We start from the raw sequence: 24,705 nt of genomic DNA, 5'->3' as shown, positions 1-24,705 counted from the left end.
TTAAGAGTTGTCGATCGCTGCAAACGTTCTTCCTCTCCATGCTGGCCGTGAAAAGATCTTTTACTAATGAAATTACAATGTGAGAGATGGGAGACAAAATCCACATTCCCCCTTCTGTGCTAAAATGCATTTTGAAGTTCAGCTGAAGCTAATATGAGGATTCAGAAGCCTGAATTAGTCAAATCAAGCGGGTATCTTCCAGATTGACAGTATTAAGTATGAAAAGAGAGGATATCATACCAGGCCAGTACGGACAGGAGGAATGATAACAGTGGCCAGTATTAATGCACATATGGGAAAGTCAGTATTCTATTAGGATAGCTGGGAAAATATGTATGTATCATTTAAAGCTTCAGTAGGCAGAACGTTTTTGGCATCATTGGGCAAAATCCATAATAACCTTTCAGCATATTGTAATTCAAGTGCTCTGAGACTTCTGCTCCTCCTCATGGCTCTGTTTTCAGGCTTTAAAAAATCTAGCCCATGATGGGAGACTTTGGCCAATCACAGGTCATCTAGAGAGAGAGCGCTCCTATTGGCTGTTCATTCGTAGGCAGCTGTCAATCACTCACGAACTCCGATCAAACAGTCAAACTAGGCAGCGCTGATCAAATATGAATCAATATTCTGTTACTGTAATACCTCTTTCTCGCATCAAATATTTTCAGAAACATCTTGTAGTGTACTGTTTAGCTGTAAAATTAGAAAGTTTGCTCCGGCTGGTGGGCGGTGCTTGGTATTTCCTGAACTGATCCAAGGCCTATTGAAAGAGGCTGGGTCACGCGTCATCAACATTTTACAGCTAAAAAGTACATTACAAGATGATTGTGAAAACACTTAAGAGGAGAAATAGGCATTACAGTGACAGAATATTGTTTATTTGATCAGCGCTGCCTAGTTTGACCGTTTGATCGGAGTTTGCAAGTGATTGACAGCTGCTCAGCAGGGGCGTGTCCAGACATTTTTGATAGGGGTGGCACCAGTGGGGCACTGACTTATGCAGGGGTGGCATGAAGTGTGAGCAGGAGCGCCTGCGCACAGACATATACACTCACGTATGCACACACACACACACACACACACACATACACACACGCACAAGAAAATACACACACACGCACAAGAAAATACACACCCACACCCAGGTGTCGGCATAGCATTAATTTACCATTTTTGTCTCCACAACCCATATCTACTTCACTTACTAACACTGCAAGCAAGAACAGACCTACTAGTCACAACATTCAGGAAAAGGCAACATACAAATGTGATTGAAAACTACCATACTTTATTCTAACCTCAAAACAACCTTCCAAGGTATGATATACAGTACATACAAAAAAGACAATGCACTTTCTGTATAAAGTGCACTGTATAGAGTGCCAACAAAATTACAATAAATAAGCCTGTTTGGGGCAAAACATTTACTTGACAAAACTTGTCACATGTGCCACAGTGTAGTAAGTTACTGTAGTATTCTCAGCAACAGAGAAACCTGAACTCCCAGGTATAAACAAAAGTCACATCCCTCCTCACATACCAGCAAATCTTGTTTTAACATTGTAAAGTGAACTGTTAAATAATGCCAAAATAATTTGTAAATTCCCAAAGTAGGTTACATACAAAAGAAAATCCTCATTCTAAAACAGTCACTTTATAAAGTGCCAACAAAATTAAAATAAATAAGTCTTTGGGCAAAATATTTACTTGACAAAACTGTGCAAAACATTACATGTGCAACAATGTAAATGGTTGGAGGTACAGACCGTGTAGAATATTTTATCAACAGAGATAGCTGACCTTACCAGAGCTTACGTGTGCATAAAAAAAGCTTACATCACTTGTAACAAATCTTGTTTCAACACTGATTTGTTACAGTAATAATGCTACAAAATAACCTGTGACTCCAAAAGCCAACATAAGAAAACAATGCACATTAAAAAACACAGTCACTCTCCGCCTATAAAGTGCAAACATATTTAGAATACATACGCCTCTTTGAACAAATTATTTAACCAAACAAATTATAAACTTTACATGTGCTACAGTGTTGGTTACTCTAGTATTACCTAGTATTACCATTCAAGAGACCCAATCTGTTTTGACAGTTCCTTCCTTCCTTCCTCCCTCCCTTCTTCCTGTCCTTCTCTCTTTCTTTCCTCCCTCTGTCCTTCCTCTGTTCTTCATTCCGTCCTTCCTCCCTCCCTTCTTCCTTCCTTGACCTGAGGAAAACAGGAGGGTTAAAACAGTGCAATTCGCCTGTTCTTGTGTTTGCTTGCAAACACTTTGATAAAATCATCCATGTTGAGTGCCCTCGCTCTTCTTGACTCAATACTTAGCAAACCTAAATGGCTTAGTCTGTTGTCTAGCATGGTTGTCCTCAAATGAGTTTTAATGAGCTTTAGAGCTGAAAAACTCCGCTCACATGCAGCAACACGGGTCTAACATAACAATGTTACGCAGTACAGAATAGCTAAATGTTAGCTTTAGCATCGTTGACAGTCAAAACAGTGTTTGCTAATGAGATGAGATGATGACAGCCTTGTGCCAATTACAATAAAAATAAATAAAACAAGACAGGGTAAATGTTTAGCTTATTACCGTTACAGCGTTTAACTACAGGCACAGTAAGTGTAGTAAAATGTAGGCTACTCACATCTTTCACGACGACGCTCCAGAGACGTGTTGCTTCCATAGACTGACTGTAGAAAAAAAAAGTTTGTTTCACCTGTAGGTTCACCTGCTCAAACTTCTTCTTCTTCGCGCCTTTTTTTTTTTGCAGGCTACATACTACTTTAGCGCATCTCTGCCTCTCAGGTTTGAGAAGGAACTGCAACTCTAAACAAGAGTGCAGTTTACATTCAGTGCCGTGGCCCGCCTCTGACTGGGCATATAGCCAATCATATTTTAAGATATTGGGGTGGCACTTGGGGTGGCCAATCAGATTTCAGGGGTGGCCTGTGCCACCCAAGGCCACTCCCTGAACACGCCAGTGCTGCTCAGAGACGGCAGGCTCCAGCTCGGCTCTGATTGGTTGATTTCCTCCGGTCTGTGAAATCTTGCAGACGCCATTAGGATCACCGGAGGACACCGGAGGACACAGAGGCACATGATTTTTTTCAGATTATCTGTCTCATTATAAAACCTCTCATTATTTTAAAAACATAACTTTTTTAAATCATATATTTGCTCCAATTCTACCCACTGCTGCTGAATGTCAGAGCATGGTATTTTGCCTTATTAAAGGGACTGTTTGTAACTTCTTACACGTATAAATCACCCGGATCGGTTTCCCATGCGCACTCGCGTGTGGCTACGCTGTTCAGACAAGACTCCAACACAAACTACATGGAAGCACCAAAAATCGCAAAATAATATCTAGTGAAGCCCGTCTTGCAAAACAGTGTTGGCCGCGGTCGGAGTACACGGGGGAGACCGTAGCTTTGGTCTCCAGGACCAGAGTCTCTGCTGTACTCTGCTCCTCTGCTCCTCTGCCTGCTTGCCTTCACTCAGCTCGCTCTACCGCACGTGCATGCGCGCACACTACACACTGCAGAAGACTTCGTAGCTCTGAGAATATCTAGTGAATGTACAGTGGACGTTTGTGCAGAAATAACTGCCGCAGCTCCTCCAGACCAACAGAGGTTTCCCGTGTCTTGTGAAGTGACGGAGCTCCGCAGCGAGAAACGTTATCGTCTCCGACCGGGTGCCGGTGTCTCCCCTGTACCCTCCGGCACCCAGTCGGGAGGCTGAAGCAGGAAAAGCCAACACTAGGATCAGCAGTGATTCATGGAGAGACCTTCGTCTGGTCAGCTAACATTACAGCCAGGCAGGTGAAATAAAGAGTGATATTGTGGTTTTAGCTGACGTGTGTCGCCTCACTGTTTTGAGCGATGCTCGTTCATGTCTATGTAGAGCGAGCACAAGCGCGAGCCCGATGCTGACTTTCGTTGACTTAACTACCACAGGTGTCGCTGTTAACAAGCTTTTCTGATTCTTAAAAACAGTCACTTTAACTAATGAATTTATTTTAAAACAAGGTCAAGTATTCTGAGCGTCTTTCCTTCACGTCTTGCGAGTCACAACTCCTCTGAGACTCAAGTCTCTAGCTGTAGAGAATAAGCAGCAAAAACAATATTGTAAAAACCCATAACTGAACAAAACAGTGAATATTTATTGAATCTAATGATACATTGAGGTAATTTTCTTAACAGTACTGCCACAAAATAGACCGTTGACCTTTGTGGGAATCTTATTTTGAAAAGGTAGACCGGATGTGTCTGGTTTCCTCCTCACTGGTAAAGTTGAGTGAGACAAAGTCATCGCACAAAGTGGCCCAGAGGCAGCAGAGGCTCTCATCCAGTATCACGACCCTTTTCTTCCGGATAATAACCTCATTATATCTCTACCTGTCTGGTGGACCGGGTCTAACATGGCTGCTCTCTCAGCCTGGTTCTGGACCGAGAGGTTCTGGCTGCCTCACAACGTCACCTGGGCGGACCTGGCGGACCCAGCTCCCGGGGTGGAGTACCCCAAAGCCGGACACTTGTTCACCGCCTTCCCGCTGGCTCTGGGGATCTTCGCCGTCAGGATACTGTTCGAGAGGTTCGTGCTCTTCTCTCATGTCGGTTGTTTTCTGGGAAATTCACTAAAAAACTACTTTTAAGGGAGGTTTTTCTGCACAATAGAGGAGTGATGGGTTCATGCTTTTGTTGAACACCTCCATGTTTTCATTAGCAGGAGTTCTGCACACAAAGTACTGTCTCATTATACTTTATTTATTTGCTTTTAAACATTGTCTCTTGGGGATATAACTTCAAGTGCATGCAACACCATTACAACTATAAAGCTATTATTCTTATTAGACTAGTGTGGTAATAACTGTGTTAACCAATCTGTTTGTGTTTAGCTGAAGCATGCATGAGTTCTGCACACTAAATACTGTCTAATTATCTTTTTTACATACTTTTAAAGACAATATGTGCCTTTAAACATTGTCTCTTGGGGCTATAACTTTTTTTATTTTTTTTTTATTTAACCAGGTTAATCCCATTGAGATTAATAACCTCTTTTTCTCCAAGGGAGACCTGATGGCCAAGATGGTCAGCAGCAAGAACACAAAGTTTCAGACACAAATAGAGATAAAATACAATTCACAAACACTAAAAGCACTAAAATTTGCATTAAAAGAGAACTATCTAAAGACAAATGGGGGGACAAAAAGGAACTTTTCTGGGAGTCAGCTGTACAACAAGGGGGTTAAATACATTGGCATGCCATAGAGTCTGCTCTTAAAGCCTTCATCTTAGATTTAAAAATGTTTAATGTTACCAGCTCCTTGATTTTTAGGTCATTTTGGAGCAAATTCCAGGCTCAGGGTGCAGAATATGCAAAAGCCTTTTTTACCCAATTTTTGTCCAAGCTTTTAGGGACAGAGAGCACAAAGAAGTCCTGTGAACCCAGTGAATACTGTCCACAATTATTTTGCGTAATAAAAACACTTACGTATTGTGGGAGCAGACCCGGAATCACCTTATATATAAGGATGTACCAGTGGGAGAGCCTACGGGTTGCCAGTGCAGGCCATCCCACCTGAGAGTATACAACTCACAGTGGTGAGTCAGAGCTTTACAATTTGTGATGAGCCTTAAGGATGCATGGCGAGCTACATCAAGCATATGAAGGCACTGAGCAGAGGTGTGCATGTACAAAACATCTCCGTAATCTAAAACCGGTAAAAATGTTGTAGAAACAAGACGCTTTTTTACATCAAAAGAAAAACACAACTTGTTTCGAAAATAAAAAAACAGTTTTAGCATCAGTTTTTTTACAAGGTACAGCACATGTGGTTTAAAAGTAAGAGAGACAAAATGTGCAACATTGTCTTTTGGGGATATAACTTCAAGTGCATGCAACACCAGTACAACTATAAACCTATTATCCTATTAGAGTAGTGTGGTAATAACTGTGTTAACCAGTCTGCTTGTGTGTAGCTGATGCATGCATGCATGAGTGATAGGGAGTGCTGCCACTGTCCTACCAGCTCTACTCTGCTACTGTCAATCTGCCACATCTTCTTGTCACATCTAACATCAAGGTATCCATCCAGTCCTGTGCAAAGGTTGAGTTCAACAGAGGAGGAGGAGGCAACAGTGTCATGGCATTTAACAACAACAACACACACACACACACACACACACACACACACACACACACACACAAACACACACACACGCACACACCCTGGGTTGGTACACACTGGATGCCTCCTACCTGCATGTCTTGGTAAACAACAACTTTGACAAACCAGAGCAATGGATTAATGTCATGCATTTGCTTGTTGTTGCACAGTTGAGCTGTTGTGAAGTTATTTTATTAATGGCCTGACCCTCTTTCTCATACAAACATAAGTCCAAGCTTACTTCTACAATAATAATGATAATAATAATAATTTGCACATATAAGAAAAGGTAACAAATAGTCAATATACTTAAGTTAAATATGTAAGTAATGAATTGGTATTCTGGATTGATAACAAATTTATGTTTTGATAAGGATAATTATATCAGTGATTAATTTATATTTCGGTATGACACAGATTAAAGGTAATAATTATAGTTAGAATAATTATAAATAATTATAATTATAGTTAGACAAATTTAGGAAAATTTAATTAGAGTATAAGTATGGCTCAATAAGGAAGCTGGTTAATAATTAATAATTGACTTATGGAGAAGGTGTGATTAAATAAGTTTATACTTCTTCTCACTTCTTTTGAATATGTAAATAAAGGCATCAAGTGTTTGACAATTAATTTTTCTTATGCTTTTCATTGTATGTAAATACTACTTGTTTCTGACTGTCCACTTGTTGGTATGATCATTCTTTTTCTTTATTTTTTATTTTATTTTTTCTGTATTCTACATGTTCGAAATCAATTTTGAAGTGAAATGAAACAATACCGATAAGAATGGAAAGGGTGGAATTACATAGTAATTTTAGGATATTCAAAGCGATCATGTGAGTCAGTCTGGCGTCACAAACAGGGCAGATGTACACTCACCGGCCACTTTATTAGGTACACCTTGCTAGTACCGGGTGGTCTTCTGCTGCTGTAGCCCAACTGCTTCAAGGTTGGACGTGTTGTGCGTTCAGAGATGGTATTCTGCATACCTTGGTTGTAACGAGTGGTTATTTGAGTTACTGTTGCCTTTCTATCATCTCCAACCACTCTGCCCATTCTCCTCTGACCTCTGACATCAACAAGGCATTTCCGTCCACACAACTGCCGCTCAATGGATATTTTCTCTTTTTCGGACCATTCTCTGTAAACCCTAGAGATGGTTGTGCGTGAAAATCCCAGTAGATCAGCAGTTTTTGAAATACTCAGACCAGCCTGTCTGGCACCAACAACCATGCCACGTTCAAAGTCACTTAAATCCCCTTTCTTCCCCATTCTGATGCTCGGTTTGAACTTCAGCAAGTCGTCTTCACCACGTCTAGATGCTTAAATGCATTGAGTTGCTGCCATGTGATTGGCTGATTAGCTATTTGTGTTAACAGGCAATTGAACAGGTGTGCCTAATAAAGTGGCCGGTGAGTGTATATGTCTGGATTACTCAAAAGATCTCATAACAGATTCTCTTTGGGAAGTTTTGTTTAGCATATATTGGTCTGGGAAAGAGAGGAGTGCTGACAAGTTTCTGTAAGTTTGACCCTATTTGGAAGATCTGAACCTTAATGTGAATAATAAAGTACTTCCTCTTCTTCTTTCTTGTGGCAGCAGGAAAACCACATTCACTCTTTTGTTGAGTGAAACTTTAATTAGTGTACTAAATGGCCTGACAGATGCTGTGGTTTTCACTATTTGTTCAGCCACTGAGGGAGGTTGTGCCTGTTTTGTGCAGCTTCAAGATAAAAATATTAGAGGAGTGTTGCATTGAATCCAATAAAATGGACTATATACATGTCCATAAACTCAGATTTCAGATAGGGCTCTTTAGAGTATTGCTATTGAATATATTTATCTTTTTATTGGATTATTTGTTACTTAATGCTTTTCATTCTTTCATTTGCTTAAGTAAACAATTGCTATCGTATTTTGTTTACTCTGTCTTGAAGCCAATTCGAGGTCAACCGTAGAGCTTCAGTGTATGGGGAAATATCGGAGGTGTGATATAGTTGTTGGATATATCAGTAGAGATATGACAAAGATAAGTGTACAATTGAGGTTAGTGTTGGGCAATATGACTGTATATACTGTGTGAGACGATGGAAATTTGTCAAGAAGCCAAGAGATTTGGTCACTGTTTGTGCTGAGGTATAGCTTGTTTTGCATCAATGTAACAGAGTACCTTGTAGGGCTGACCCGAATGCTTTGAATCTTCGACCGTTGCCGTGGTAATCAACCTCTAAATCAGAATTTGAATGCTTCGTTTTTTTTATATACACAAGTATGTTATAATAATGTATAAATCCCAAAAGAGCCCATGAAATAAGGAATAATCCCACAATTCATATTCAACATGAATTATTATTAGATATTCTCAGACTGCTGTTGTGTGTAGAGGTGTGTGTGTGTACAGTAGTGTGGCAGTGGCACTGAAACGGTGGAGATGGAGACAAACAGACAGGAGAACATGTCAGCCTGCTGCGCTGCGTTGCGAAGCTTCAAATACCTTTGAATATTTCTCACCGAAGCTTCGAAGCCCAAAAAATGGTATTTGGGACATGCAGCCCTAGTAGCTTGATTTGTCAGGTATTCACAGGATTGGCAGAAAAGAGGCGTTCAAATCTGATTGTTTTTTCTGTTCTTAATTGATTTTCCAGAAAATGGCACTATATCAGAAAGATACTCAATACACAAAGAGTATACCTCCCCTAATTTCACTGTGTCTGTGGTTGGACATGCTGCAAGTGTAGATGCTTAAAATGAATGGACAGTACAGTTCCTTTCCATCTTGGCGAGGTGAAGCGCTGCTCTCACAGCTGCTCATTACCAAGGTTTCATCTGAACATAGAACAGTAGACAGGCGTGGTCACTGGCATCTTGTTTATCCTATTGTTTGACACTAGCTTGGCTATAAAAAGTTAATAAGGAGGAAGAGCTCAGGAATTTTCATTAGCCAGTTAGCATTGTGTGACCTTTTAATTTAACGACTTTTTATAATTGTCTGACAACAAAGAGAAACGTAAGGACTACTTCTCAACTGTTATACATTAAGGCTGACCCGAATGCTTCAAAGCTTCAACCACTGCACTGGTAATAGACCTCTAACTCAGTATTTGAATGCTTCTTTTTTTTATTATATAAGTGTGTAATAATAATGTATAAATCCCAAAATAGCCTATGAAATAAGGAATAATCCCACAACATTATTCATTACTCATATTGAAAATGATTTATGACTAGTTATTCTCAAATGGATAACCCCGTTTCTTGTGTGTAGAGATGTGTGTGTGTGTGTGTGTGTGTGTGTGTGTGTGTGTGTGTGTGTGTGTGTACAGTAGCGTGGCAGCGGCACTGAAGCTTTGAATAGAGCTTAGTTTAGAATATTTCTCACTGTAGCTTTGAAGCCCAAAAGATGGTATTCGTGACAGCCCTATTATACGTAATATATAGGAACACATGAAACAAGGATGGCTTCTTAAAGGCGGGGTTGGTGATCTTTAGAAAGTACAAGAGAGTAACAAGACTACAGTAGATTTTTAAAAATGATACATCCAAAAAACCCAGCCCAGTGTTGCAAACTCTTTTCCAATGAAAGCAGCACTAGCTCCAAAAGTCCCTAAATCTAAAGAGAAAATCGCCATGTTGGCAACACTGACAGTCCGTCCCGTCAGGCCTCCCTCCAAAGTCACTCCCCCACTATTATCAATATGAACGTAAACATATCATAATGAATGTAAACGACGAACATACATCAGACCGGCACATACGGGTACGTGTCAAAAAGACCAGGCCATGCTCCCTGTTGGTGATAGAAAACCAAAGATCCCATAGATATCAATGCAATTTGATGTGTTTGGATTGTAATTTTGTTAAGTTTGTATGCATTCATCTCTTGTTATACAAACGTTTGTTTTATACACATGTCTAATAATCATTTTGGGACCTTGCCTGAACCTGAGCGTTCGCGATACCTTCATAAATTAAGGTTGATCGCGAACATCAAGAATCGTATGTGCCTCAAATCTCAGTGTGAAAGCCTCGGTTAACCCGCCACACAACAGCTTTCATTATTTTCCATTTTCTCACCTGTGACAGCGAGTTTCTTTCCACCAAAAGGGAACGCAACATCGGCGATGACGCCATGCTGATCTGGTCTATAGCTTGGAGCCATAAAGCCCCTCTATTATATCTTTTTTAGGATACGGCAGGAGAACAAATCGGCGTTTTTGGATTTTTTGTTGGTACAACATATTGTAGTGGTTCGGCATAGTGTTATTACTAATACAGTTTTTTTTTAAAGTTTGGAGACATGTTTCAACTTTCAAACTCTGTTTATGCTGTTGTCGTCTATGAGGGTCACATGATTGTTTTCCCCCAAAAGGGGGCGTGGTCATGAGAGGCTATTCTGGATGACGTATTGCCGGTCTAATAGGTTGCCTATTGTTAGTGCTCACAGCTGTTAAGCTTGCAGCTTCTGGAAGACTCCGGTGACGTGCAATGAGTGCTGCCGATCAGGAAGACAGGAAGCACCATCCAATCATTACATTCGGGCCGAATGAATGAATGGACGGGTTTATTACAGTCCTGGGACAGACACAGATACCAGATTTTTTATTTATTTTTTGCCCGACCATTGGATTTATTGATTACTGTCGGGATGTAATGAGAATTTCAACAAATATAACAAAGAGCGGTTCTTAATCTTTCCCAACCCTAGCTTTAACATTGCAGGTCGGAGAAATTTACTTAAGTAATATTTAATATTCCTATAAATCTGGATTGGTCAGATTGTAGGAGATGACATGCTGTCACTCAGGCATGGCTTCTAGATTTGACACCAACAGCTCCAAACACAGCGTCACAGGCTTAGTCTGTTTAATTTATGCATGGTCAAGTGGCTGTAAGTCAGGAGCGATCAGATATTGGAGGTGTGTAAAGAGAGTTGCTGAGGTGTTCGATGAGATGCACACAGTGCTGCTGAGCCACCTGTCTCAGGTGTCAAAGCTGGAGGAGAGGCTGATCCACAGTGATGTTATCAGAGAGCGTTAACTCTGTCACAGTCTGGCACCGGCCGGCTCATTCATTTATTTATCAGATAAAAACATCACACCACAGCTTGAGTTCGTATTTTTGCAGAACCTAAACACAGGCTGTGCTGTTTGTTCCCACACAGTGCACTTACTATAACACACACACACACACACACACACACACACACACTGGGTTCACACAAATGCAGTAAGAGGGTCTGGTGTTCACACAGTCGCACACTGATGAGTTTGGTTTTGATGGGGGTGTTCTCTCAGACACATCCTGCCACAAACTTGTTCTGACTCATTGCCTTATTCTAGTTATTGCTCTTTCTTTTCTTCAAATGACAGCGGCTTTCATTTCTTACAAGTCAACTGATAGTTCAACTACATTCATTTCTCCATCTCCAACTGACTTTTCTCCTGTCAACGCTTCACTCTGACACTTTGAACTGCAGTGATTGATTACTAGTCGATCGACAGAAAATGAATCGGCAGCTATTTTGACAATCGATTAATTGTTTTAGTCATTTTTTTAAAGCAAAAATGGCAAACCACTTCCCTGGTTCCAGCTTCTCAAATGTGAGGATTTGACACCTTTTGCCATAACGTAATTATTTTCGCGATTAATTGATCAGATGTTTGGTCTATAAAATGTCAGAAAATGGTGAAAAATGTTGATCAGTGTTTCCCAAAGCCCAAGATGTGGTCCTCAAAATATCTCATTTTGTCCACAACTTAAAGACATCCAGTTTACCGTCATAGAGGAGTAAAGAAACCAGAAAATATTCACATTTGAGAAGCTGGAATCAGAGAATTTTAACTTTTTTCCCCCTCAAACCAATTAATGATTATCAAAATAGTTGGTGATTAATTTAATAGTTGACAACTAATTGATTAATCATTGCAGCTCTATAATTGATTAATTGATTAATTGATTAATTGATAATGAAAATGTATGTAGTTGCAGCCTTACTTAGTTATACCTGTTTCAGGTTTCAGGTCTTAGTTTTTGAAAAACAACCCCACAAAAAGGAAAACTTCTTCAGCTTTTCGAACTCCAACAACTTTCACTGTTCATTTACTACGGCTGCTTTCAGTGCTTAAACTTGAAATGAAACTGACATTAAACTAAAACTTTAACTTGTTACAGCACTTCCAGTTTAACTGCTTTTCACCTCCTGCATTTCGCCTGTCACTTCAACTACAACTTAGATTTGAAACTTTAGAAAATGCAGCCTTATCTAGTTCTAGTTATGTAGTCTCCGAAGCCACAGAACCTGCTTGTATATCTTTCTTAATCTTTTTCTTACAGTGTTATCTGCGACAACCGCAGTATGTCATTAAGATGAGATCATTTAGTTGTCAGTCAGGAAGAATAGTTACAGAATTTTCATGCGGTTCCTTTCTCCGTCGTCCAAGCAGCCCAAGCAGGCCCGCCTCCTCTAGACCAGTTTCTTCTTGTTTGATCATAATCATCACTCTGCTGTTGGTAGTGACTTTGTAGATGGCAGCAGTTGGGCTGTTTTGTGTTTGCAACCCTTCTAAGCCGTGTCATGGGTTGAACAGTGTGTTAAGACTACAAACTATTAGGTTACGAGTAGCCAGCCAGACTTGCGATGTAATCTGTTGTGGCCAGTTTTGACTGTTTCCTCATAAAGTAGCTGCCAGGTATTCTCTCTGTCAAAAGGAAGAGAGAGTCGACACAAAACAAATATGTTAGTGTGATGCATCAAACATCCTCCTTGTTCAGTGTTCTGTTTATTACCCACATAATAGAACGCTGCACGGATGACGTATTTTTTTTTTACGCCAACCAGGAAGGTAGCATCGCTAATTTTTCCAATGGGTTTTGGATTGTTGCAGAAAATAAGCTCTGTGGCAAACAAACGTTTACGATACTCACACCTTTTGTTCAGCAAGATAATCTGTAACGAGTCTGTAAAGGTGGACGAGTCATCGCGATGATGTTTAGTGGTCTCAAATTGCCACTTTTTAGCAACCGCCTTTTTACAGACATGTAAAAGCTTCAAAATTCACGGGTGGTATATTTATTGACGTATTTTATATCGTAGAACAAAACGTTAAAATCTCTATCTCAGGCATCTAACTAAAAACCCATTGACTTCCAGACGAGGGAACCAGAAGTGTTAAAACGCTAACTCATTTCCGTTTTTTAGGACTCATTCCTGCAGCACTCTATATGGCACTCTCTTTCTCCAAAGTCACGTTTCTTCCAGGTCAAAACTGTCAAAACTTCACAAGGCCACCATTACATCCAGTACCGTGCTATGAATAGAGCCGTGCTGTGCCTCAGCCTAGCCCTGGGACTGGGATGTTTTTCCAGTGTAAAGGTTGTATATATGTAGTTTGCTGCTGTTCTCTTCACAGCCGTCTGTCAGGGCTACTAGCATCCACATACACAGACCACACTGAGCCTGTCTCTTGGCAACAGGCTTTGTGTATGTTGGAGTGGTCAGGACCCGAGGAAAAACAGGGATGTTTTGACGTTTGACATAAATAGATTAGCCTTCGTCTCTCGCCCTTTTTCCCTTCTGTTGCTGCCGTCCGCCGATTAGCACCGCAGACTCAGGCTTGCGTGGGTTATTTCTGTCCATTGTCATAAATTTGAAAGGCCTGTGCTTACAAGGGAACCTAGACTGTTGTGTCTGTTGCTCATGTTTTACCTTACCCATGTGGTCATGTAACAGTTTCATAGAGAGATTGTTTAATAGCCAACCTAGGTAGTTAAAGCCCAACCACTGAGTAAACTCAGGGTGAATCAGACTTAGAAGCTGCATCACATTCAGAGCTGTGCCGCCCTCGATGCTTTTAAGTCAGACCATTAAAAGTGTTTTATGCTCAAGGTGCAATTAAATAGTAAAATGAGGATTACAATATAGATCGCCCTGAGTAATATTTAACAACTTTACGCCACATGAAACTGACCTATCCAGTCTAACTTCTGTGCAGAGTCAGTGCCACAGAGTACACTGCGGTTTTGGGCCGGTGCACTTTCAATATCATGAAGTTCACTCAATATGTGGAGTGCAGCTGCTCGCTTAAGGAAACAAATTAAAAAAAACGTTGCTCAAGGAACCTGTTTTTGAGTATTTAATCACAGGTATGTTTGACATTCCTCTTTGTCTTCTTTAAAGTTTATGTAGTAGACCTGCTAGGTTGGATGGTACGAAAATTCTACGTGCTTGTCATTGCTCTGAAGGTCACGTCAGGACAAGGAGAAAATGCTTAGAGGTAAAGCTGCTTATTGCAGGGAGACGATAATAAAACAGGGAGGACAAGAAGTGTGAGCGGTTATACGTCAGACGGAAGTCATTTTTTTTTTTTTTTTTTTTTCCTTCTCGTAATGGAGCAAACTATATTTAGATGAGCGTCAGATTGTCATCACCAGGAACCATCTCCTCAGACAATGGATGATGAATATAGAGGATTCCTCTACGGTTCAAATCAGTATTTTTTGAAGAAATACTCGACACAAAACTGATTACATTTTGCTGACTTGATGATTTACTGAACATAAAGTAGGTAAACACACACAAGGAGAGGCTGAGGTGACTAATCGCTAAAGACTTTTTTAGTCGATTATGTTTTCGGGTTGTCTGTCCGTCCAGACCACTCTTGTAAACGCGATACCTCAAGAGCACCTTGAGGGACTTTCTTCAAATTTGGCACAAAGTACTCAAGGATGAACTGATTAGATTTTGGTAGTCAAAGGTCACTGTGACCTCACAAAACACATTTTCGGCCATAACTCAAGAATTTATATGCTAATTATAACAATTTCACACAAATGACTAACAGGATAAAATGATGAAGTGATGACATTTTGGACAGTAATGAATGTAAACTGCAATTTGACTGGTTGATGGAGACATACAACCGCAAGGCGGTAATTTCTAGTCTATACGTTTTCATGCCGAATGACTTATTTTAAGGAACATATGATCACATCTCTGGTAATCACAAGAGTTAAAGTGGCAGTAGGTAGTATATCATTGGCATCATTGGGCAAAAATTCCATAATAACCTTTCAGCATATTGTAATTCAAGTGTTCTGAGAGAAAACTAGACTTCTGCACCTCCTCATGGCTCTGTTTTCAGGCTTTCAAAAATCTAGACTTTGACCAATCACAGGTCATTTCATTGAGAGAGCGTTCCTATTGGCTGTGCTCCGGTCATGTGACTTGAACTTGGCGTTCCTTCACCAGATTTCACAATGGCGGCTGCTTCACAAACTTTCTAATTTTACAGCTAAACTGTGCACTACAAGATGATTCTGAAAACATTCGAGGCGAGAAATAGGCATTAACGTAACATAATATTGATTCATATTTGATCAGCGCTGCCTAGTTTGACCGTTTGGTCGGAGTTCGCGAGTGATTGACAGCCGGCTCTCATTGACGGCTGCTGGACAGCAGACAGATCAGCTCTTACTGCTTGTTTTCCTCCGGTCTGTAAAATCTTGCAGATGCCGTTAGGAGCACCGGAGGACACAGTCAGAGGCACATCATTTTTTTCAGGTTACCTGTTTCATGTACTACAGTCATAATATAGCAGCCGTTTTATAAAAATAACTTTTTTTTTACTCATATTTGCTCCAATCTCGCCTAATTCAGCTTTAAAGTGGTGCTTTTTTGTGATTCTTTGTGGAGAAACTCAGTTTCACAGATCTGTCGATTAAATCAACTAATCGAGTCGATAAATCGTATTAGTGTTGGTCGACTAAGAATTACTTTGGTAAAAAAAAAAACAGGATACAAAAGAGTATGACACTGGACACTGTAAACATGGGTGAACAATCAGAAGTTATCTGTGTCTTGAAGTTTAAATGCATCATGATTCCCTATTGCTGCTATTTAGAGCCTCTCAGCCAGTCAACAAATTGTTTCACAATGGTCTTTTTTTTAATGGGAACTGTTAACTATTAGTCAATACTGGAAAATGATGGTCACATGTCTGCTATCAGTAATATTCACAAATATAACAGCGTGCTGGGTCTTCACTAAATAGACTCTATTAGATGCCTTTTCATGACTGCATTCTTCTGCTGAATGACTGGAGACACAGTTTGACTAATTTTTCATGTAAATCAATTTGATAATTAGTTGACCAATTCCTGTGACTATGAGTGACTTACTGTGATTATGAGACTATGATTTGACTAAGAATTTCGTAAGTGGAGGAAAGTCTATTGAGGAAACCGTTGTGGTTTGTGTGTTTCACTTTTTGTTGCTCATTGTTTATTTGAGGAAGTTTGTGAATGTGAAAGGAAACCCCACAAACCCCCCAAACGTCATAGCAAAAGTGACATTTACATAGATTGAAGAAGATGACTGTAGCCTAGGATTTATATGTGTTTTCATTTTAGTCTCAAGGCAGAAAAATAGTTTCAGCTGTATTCTGAGAGCTGTACAATCTCATAATGAAGTAATACTGTGACATTTCATGTTGTATATGGACGTTTTTCTTCTCCACTCACTCACTCACTCACTCACTCACTCACTCACTCACTCACTCACTCACTCACTCACTCACTCACTCATTTGTCACAAAGTTATAAAGTTACAAAGTTGTCGACACTTTACTCTGAGGCATGAACATAGTTTGCATTCCTCATTAACACTGAGGGGCTTGACCAAACTACAGTTTACAAACTACAGTAAAACTACAGTAGTATTATTATGTGTCTGCAGGTCACCGATTTCCACATTTTACAGAATATCTCTGGAATGTACTTTACGGCTTATTTGCATCCGCTTTCATTGCATTATACCGTTGTTGTTAGTCGTCATTTACTGTACATTCACAGTCGTTTCTGTACAAGCACTCCAAAATATTTCTAATAGATTAAAAATATTAACAGAGAATCACACATTTTTTGTTGTTTTTGAAGTTTTATTGTGTAAAAAAAAATAATTTTTGCTACTTATGTGTTTATTTATATATGTTTATATATATTGGAAGCATGAATATCTGGCTGTAAATCAAAAGACAAAATCTTAAGGTCCACGTCTTGCGGTAACAAAGTTGAGATTGACCTTGTAGCGTGTGAGATAGTTATATCCAAATAGCTTTTATTTTTCTGTAGCTTCCTCTAGCCTGACCCAGAGGAAGCTGTTGACAAAACCACTGTGGTTAATAAATGCATGCCACTATATTTGTGCTTTGAAGTCCGTTTCAGTGGAGCAGCTCCACATTTTTGCCTGACAAAAGACCCTTTTCTTCATGTTAGAGAGACATGTTCATGTCCACAGATCTAGATTTCACAGGTGAAGACCACAGCAATGTTTTCCTTCAAGAGTTTCTGTGGACATTTTTGCAGCAGCCACACTGACAACCTCGTAAATGATTGATTGAGTATGACTTACTCACCAGTAGTAATATTAATTCATACTTATTTAGCTATGCTGGTAGTTGTGAGGTGTGTGGTGAGGTTGGCAAGTAGTCACCACACGGAGTCATTAAACAGAAACATCTCAAGCCACAACACAACGACACCAAAAGTTATTTTTTTCTCTGTTAATTAATTCTCCTGTCGTGCTTTTTGATAACACAAAGTTATGTTCGTGAAGGTCAGTGTATTACTACGCACAGAGACCCATTGTTGCAGCAGAGCGATGTGCTCGTGCATCACTCATCCGGCCCATAATACTGAAGCTGACTCACAGGGCACTGCTTAATTTTAACCTGCATTCTATTTGTGTTATATTTGAAATATGCCTTCCTCAAAAAGAATGATTTATGGCTCTATGGACATGCAAGAATGCTTTCTTAAAAATAATAATTTATGGCCATACAGTAAACCTACATGGTATAAGTCATAGTGATCCACCAGCACACTGCCTATAATAGCTAATAAGCCATTTGTAGACACATTAAGAAGCAACGGTTAGTCACTTTGTAATTTTGTTCAAATAAACATTTATGGTAAGCTCAGAGCGTCTTTCCCAGCTGTTTGTGAAAGTTTGGTCCTAATGCAGAACAGAACTACAGGCAGGCAGGGGTCATGCAGGGTCATAATGTTCCCATAATGAAGGAGGCACCCCACTGGGGATTTTGAGAAGCTCCCCTTCAGCAAGTTTTTGCTTTATTTCATCCTTTTATTAGATGTTAGCCAGTCAGGCTAATGCAACACATGAACCCCGCTCTCTGTCTATGTTTTCCTACATGTGTAGATGCAGACAATGTGTTTGGAAATTACATTTGAAAATACCACAACCCTGACCAGAGCCTGAAGATTCAAACAGCTGATGTAGTAGTAGCAGCACTATAGTGGTTGCTGTGTTGTGCATCACTATACTTAAAGGCGCCCTGTGGCGTTGTCTTGTAAACAAACTAAAGTTATGTTTACATTCAGAATTCTTCACCATAAAAGCAATGCATCCTTGACACAAACATGATGAATGCCTTCTTCTTCCTCAGGAAACATTTGCAAAGCTGTTTTTTTCTGAAAAGTTTGAAACCTGTATTGTTGACATTCATGTTTACTAGTAAGAAGTGTTCTTCCTTGAATTACCGCCACCTGTCAATCAGTCGAACAGGGTGACACCAGTGACAGGAATGTGTATTCACCCACTAAACAGGGACCCACTCATAGAAAAACAGCTCTGTAGCGCTACTAGAGGTCTAAAATACAGGTTATCTTTAAGCTGACGAAAAAGAAGCTCCATGCTGTTGCTTATTTTTGATTTGTTGACCAGTCTCTGGGCTCCCATCTGGAGCTAATATCCATCCGTTTTATATTACTACTGTGGAGAATCTCATACCAGCTAATATCATAAAAGAGCTATCCCTTTAAAATATGTTCACAATGTTTCTCAGTTTTTAACGTGTGAAGGAACCCTGGTTATCTGTCTGATAAGCATTGAATGCTATTTAAAACTTGGGCCAAACGGGTCTTTTAAGTTTTCCTTTCAGAAAGCTAGTTTGCATGTTTTGACAACATTACGTGACCCTTCATCTCTCCCATTTTCACCTGTGCCACAGGTTTATTGCCAGTCCCTGTGCCCGGAGTCTCCACATCCAGCCAGGTATCGCACGAAGAGCTCAGCCCAATGCAGTGCTGGAGAAAGTGTTTACATCCATCACCAAGGTTTGGTTTCTTTCTCCTTTTAAAGAAGCGTTTATGTACTGGAGTATCAGTAATGGTTGATATCATTTCCACAATACAACACTATATCCATTACATTTGGGTTTAGTTACATGGAACGATGTTGATGTCAGTTTTTGCTTGGTTTTAAGGAACTTCTGCATTATTGAACATCAAGTCAGAGTTTTATTTTAGAAAAATTGAAGTTTCACAGTCTTTATTACAACTTGGATGTTGACATGAACGCTATTTACAATTTGGAAACTTGTAAGTAGGAGAACTCTACTAAAACATTGGTTCAATTATCAACACAATAAAAGTAGCATGGTCTTCAGAGCGCATAATCATGTAACAGCAACGTCCCCGGTTCGATTCCAGCTGTGGGACCTTTGTTGCATGTCGTACCCCTCTCCCTCCCCCATTTCCACTCTGTCCACTGTCTACTACTGAAAAGTAACATGGTCTTCAACAAAAAAGCTCTTAACTCCCTAAAGATAAGCGCGTCTAGAAAGCAGGGCTCAACATTAACTTGTAAAGGCATCAGCTTATGGTTCCCAAAACTGAAAATATGGTTGCCATTTTTGAGTAATTAATATACTATGCAGTTATACTGTATGTCAACTTAATCATGAAAATGTGACATAAAAGAATAAAAGATTTATTACAGTAACCAACCAAAAGTCTTTTTTAGTTTGAGTTTTATCTGAATCTGATATTTTACATAATTTATCATGTCCACCCTCAATTCCTGGTATACAAAATTGTCTGTTAACATTATCTGGAAATCAGATGCCAAAAGAATGAAAATATTGCAACCCAGAAATTTTGTATTTTAGGGCATGTTGCACAGCTTTGAAGTTAATCTGCCTCTGCTTGGTCATGTTTCTCACATATTGGTGACATTTCTGGGAAGATTTTATGTAGCTTTACTTTAGAGTAATGTAACCTGTGTAGAATGTTAAAACTGTATCGAACAGTGCGTTGCATTCAAAGAACAGATATGAACTTAATTCAGGACCGGTTGACAGTTTCTTAAAATTGTTGCCAATGGCAACCTGGCAATTGTTACTGTTCAGCCCTGAAAAGCTTAATGTTTTGTGCCTGCATGATTTACAAGAATGCATATTGCTATTAAACAATATTGGTATCGACCACAGTGGAGGAGAAAATAAAAGATATTTGTGTCGGCTTCATAAAAACAATACTGGAGCATCCAAGTCTCCAGTCACACTGTACATTGGGCTTTTACATTTTACTGTTTTCAGTGTCCTCTGTGAATCAGTTCAATTTTACCGACATTGAGAAACTGGGAAATGATCTGCCTTCAAAACAAACAACTCAGACACCATGTCATAACATAACATCTGATATTTCCCAGAACTATAATATACTCTCTAAAAGACCTGTTGTACAAAAATGTACACATTATGTTTTATGTCATTTTATACAATGCTCTTCAGGGGCCGTGCTGTTGCAGAGACCAGCAGACCATTAAAACTGCTGAATGTATATTGAATCAAGAGATAAGACCAGTTGAGATAAGATAATATAAGATAAGATGGGCCTTTATTGATCCCAGAGGGGAAATGAATTGTTGCAGTATCACAAGGACAGAAATAAGTGCAGACAGAGAAAGTAAAAAATAAATAACAAGAGGTATATAATAAAACTAAAATAGAAATAGAAATGCTAATGTGAAACAAGTGAAAGACTAAGATACTGTGTAGGAACTGAAGGAACTGAGGGAACTGAACTTGGGCACAGAGGCTTATGATGCAACTGTTATGCAAGAGCACATTTCTGTGCCCATTGTAACATTTGCAGAAAGTGTCTCACTTTTATTGTTGCAGTTTTCACTGAAACTTTTAGAGCAGACGTTCTCCTGATAATTTCTGTGTTTGCTGACTTCACATGCTCCCATTGAGAGTGTTATCTTTCTCACAGATTAAAGCTCAAAATTGCAATATGCTTGGACTGGATACTGTGTTATATAAATCCAAGCTTTCTTTTCATCCTCGTTGGGCACTTCAATCCAAGCTGAGTTGTCTTCTCTTTCTTTTTTTCTCCGCACAGGATCCAGGCTCTCGCCATCTGGATGGCCTGTCCAAGCAGCTGGACTGGGAGGTGCGAAAAGTCCAGCGTTGGTTCAGACACCGCAGGAACCAAGATAAACCCAGCACACACACTAAGTTCTGCGAGAGCATGTAGGTTAATCCCCATTGTGTTGACCTTTTAACCTCTCTGCGGGCTTGAGCACACACTGGTTGAGTTTTCTGTGCAGGTGTGGATGTATATGTGTATGTTCCTGTTTTACACCATCAGAGTGAGAACATTTTGGCTGGTTCTTGTTTCTTCAAGGCCTGTTTGTTGTTAGGACTTGGATTTGGAGTTAGAGTAAGGATTGTGGCGAGACAAGTATTGCGGGTAGGGGCAAGTAGATGCATATCGTGTGTTTTATTTTGAATGTGCTGTTTCTCTTTTAAATTATAATAATTCCTTCCTTCTTGTTTATTTATAGGTGGAGGTTTTCATTTTATTTCTGCATATTTATCTATGGGTTCCGGTTTCTGTGGCAGGTGAGCACACAATCAGATCAAGCTTTGAAGCACTTATAAAGGTGTGGGGGTGGAGAGAAATTAGCTGTTAGCATTGTTTGTTCTTTCATTGATTACATTTGATTGGCTGGGTATATTTCCAAAGATAATAGCCTATGAATGGATTGCTAAACTAATATGTGTTTGTTTTCAGTGTCCTTGGATGTGGGATACACGACAGTGCTGGTACGGTTATCCCTATCAGGTACGATGCAGTTCTAATCTCTGTCTACTTAATCTGTAATGCAATCCAATACATTAACTACAGCCTCAGAAGCTACCTCCAACAAAGTCAAGAACTGAACTTTTATTGCAGGGCTATTGTGTTGGATTGCATGACTTTGTACCTAATAAAGTGGTGCACAGTTAACCATGAAAAGCCGTACAGAAAAGTAAACGCTTTACTCTTGGAGTAGACGTCAGTTTCTGTTTGCTTTTTATTTCTTTTTCCTCTTCCTTGTTTAACGGATAATGTGTCATAAAAAGCTGTCTGACAAGTTTTATCATGTAGTTGACTTGTTGCAGATATGCCAGTATGGGTGTAAGATGTCGGCTTAATGTCATTTGCAGATTTCAGTCACAGACAGGCCCACTGGTAACATTTCTATCATATACCAACTCAAGCTGCAGGATCACATTCATTTGTCCAGATTACAGCTGAATACAGTTAAAACCTTCATCTGGTCTGACGCTCATTCAGGAGGGCAGAGATTTAAACCCTCACACTCTGCAGACCGTCCATGCTTATCTGACTTTTATTATGAATTTTAGGCATGATTATCCTGGCCAAAATTATTGCAATACACAATATTATACCGACAGTCATCAAAATATGCTTCAAACTCTAAAAATGGCACTAAAACACACTGTAATCACTTTACCTTACGTTTTGTTAAGAAACAAATATTTGTATTGCATCACAGATGGGACACACGTCTTTTTTTGCTGAAAAACAAACAAACAATCTTAAGTGAGGTAATCATAAATCATAAGGTCCCCCTGCATAAATGGATAAACCATAGGCTGTATATATAGATGGACGATGCGTCTCCACTTCCTCTCACTGTACAGAAGTGAAGCCAACATATCCCAGATATGGGAGCTGCCATTTGAGATTTTGACGTCATTTTGAGCCAGAGTCTGCGCAGTCGTGATCAGGCGGTGGAGCCGTGGAATCGAAGCCCCGCTCACACACATACCCGAGCCAATCACGAGCCGAGCGCGGCCGCAGCTTGTCAGCGAGAGAGACTCACAGTAGTCAATCATGACGCCTCACCCCCTTCAGCATCAAATAACAAATTCAAACCAAACTTATCAGAAAAATTAACAATTGAACATCCATCAGCGTGATAAGAACTACCTAAAATGACAGAAAACATCTTTGTGAACAATATATTTGACGTGCACTTTGACTTTTTAGTCTTACCCATGTCCCATGGGATGGGATGGGATTCATGATCTTTATTGAAACCAGCCACCAGGGATAAAATCCAATATCGTCCCATCCTATTATGAAATGAATCAGAATCAGATTTATTTGCCAAGTACGTGTGCACATAGAAGGAATTTGACTCTTTTTTTTGCATCTTACACAGAAATAGAAATAACAGCTAGGGTGAAGGACAACAAAGCTGGACAAATAAAGGTAAAGAATAGACAGGACTGTTTTGTACACAAGTATATGAAAAAATAGGTGTTTACATAAATATTTTATAAATATATAAAAAGCACCAACAATAAAATAAGAAATAAAACATCAAGTCAAGTGTTCTGTAAGTTGTAAACGATACAAATAGTGCAAAGAAATGAATACTGATGATGATAATGCGTGATTGTATAGATTGAACCCAGTTTAAGACACATTGTTAGACACAATTCACTTTCAGCAGGACTTCTCGTGCTTTATTGATGAAGTAACTTTGGACATCGTGGTGATTCACGGGGCCAGGATGTGGGTTGTCATGAGCACAGTGGTGGTCACATGTCATTCTTTCACTCTTAATACTCTGTGATATCCAGTACAGTTTGTGTTAAGAAAAAAACACTTTAAAATGAATAAAATTCTTCTTTGGACTGAACCTGTCTCACCTCTCTGTCTCTTCAGGTCATGACTACGGGTCTTTACCGCTACTATGTGATAGAACTGTCCTTCTACTGGTCACTCATGTTCTCCCAATTCACCGATATTAAAAGAAAGGTGAGCAGAACCGCACCATCTCTGACTGTTCGGTCAGACCACACTGGATACACCACCGTTGCACCACTTCCTGTGAAACATTTGTTAATGTGTCTGTTGTTCCTCATTTGGCAGTGGCAGAGAAGATGTGTGTGTGTGTGTCCATGTGTGATGCAAAGTTTTTCAAATGTATGCACATAAGTCACAGTGCATGAAGATCAAACCTGTATGTTTGTTTTGTTGCACGCTCTTGCAGTTGTGTTAATTATGGACGGTCACATGTTTTTGGTCTTTGGGAGGGGGGCCGGGGCTCAGCTGCTGCTGCTCCGTCTATGAACGCTTTGTATATTCAGCACGAGGGCACCCACTGTCATGTGATTGCAGGATGGAACAGGCCTAACTCTATTAGAGTGACAGAAATTCCTCTGAATACCAGCGTATTAGTGCTGGAGTTAGTTGTTAATGTTGTAGATGTTTCATACAGCAAATATCTGGAATGTGAAGCTGGAAAAGTAGGCCGGTGCTGCTTGTTTTAACTTGATGGCTGTTGAGAGTGGAGCCGAACGCGGAGAGGCAGCTGGCCTGATTTCACACATACTGTATAATATATATTCTTCGTGATG

The 24,705-nt window shown here is 39.7% G+C and overlaps 1 protein-coding gene across 2 annotated transcripts in view; it reads left to right on the top strand.

Moving 5' to 3' along the window:
* The first annotated feature begins 4,297 nt into the window (after positions 1 to 4,297).
* The window catches only part of cers5 (ceramide synthase 5), a 29,844-nt gene continuing 9,436 nt past the window's right edge, over positions 4,298 to 24,705 (top strand). Inside the window, exons 1-6 of one of the 2 annotated variants that reach the window (XM_074641412.1) lie at positions 4,298 to 4,605; positions 19,210 to 19,315; positions 21,386 to 21,516; positions 21,831 to 21,888; positions 22,061 to 22,111; positions 24,011 to 24,103. In XM_074641412.1, the coding sequence (XP_074497513.1) occupies positions 4,433 to 4,605; positions 19,210 to 19,315; positions 21,386 to 21,516; positions 21,831 to 21,888; positions 22,061 to 22,111; positions 24,011 to 24,103 (612 nt within the window). In that variant the 5' untranslated portion in view covers positions 4,298 to 4,432. The remainder of the gene's footprint in view (positions 4,606 to 19,209; positions 19,316 to 21,385; positions 21,517 to 21,830; positions 21,889 to 22,060; positions 22,112 to 24,010; positions 24,104 to 24,705) is intronic. The other variant, XM_074641401.1, reaches the window with a different exon arrangement.

This window comes from Sebastes fasciatus, chromosome 1 (assembly GCF_043250625.1).
Source record: "Sebastes fasciatus isolate fSebFas1 chromosome 1, fSebFas1.pri, whole genome shotgun sequence".
NCBI lineage: Eukaryota > Metazoa > Chordata > Actinopteri > Perciformes > Sebastidae > Sebastes > Sebastes fasciatus.
This window is presented reverse-complemented; position numbering and strand designations above follow the sequence as displayed.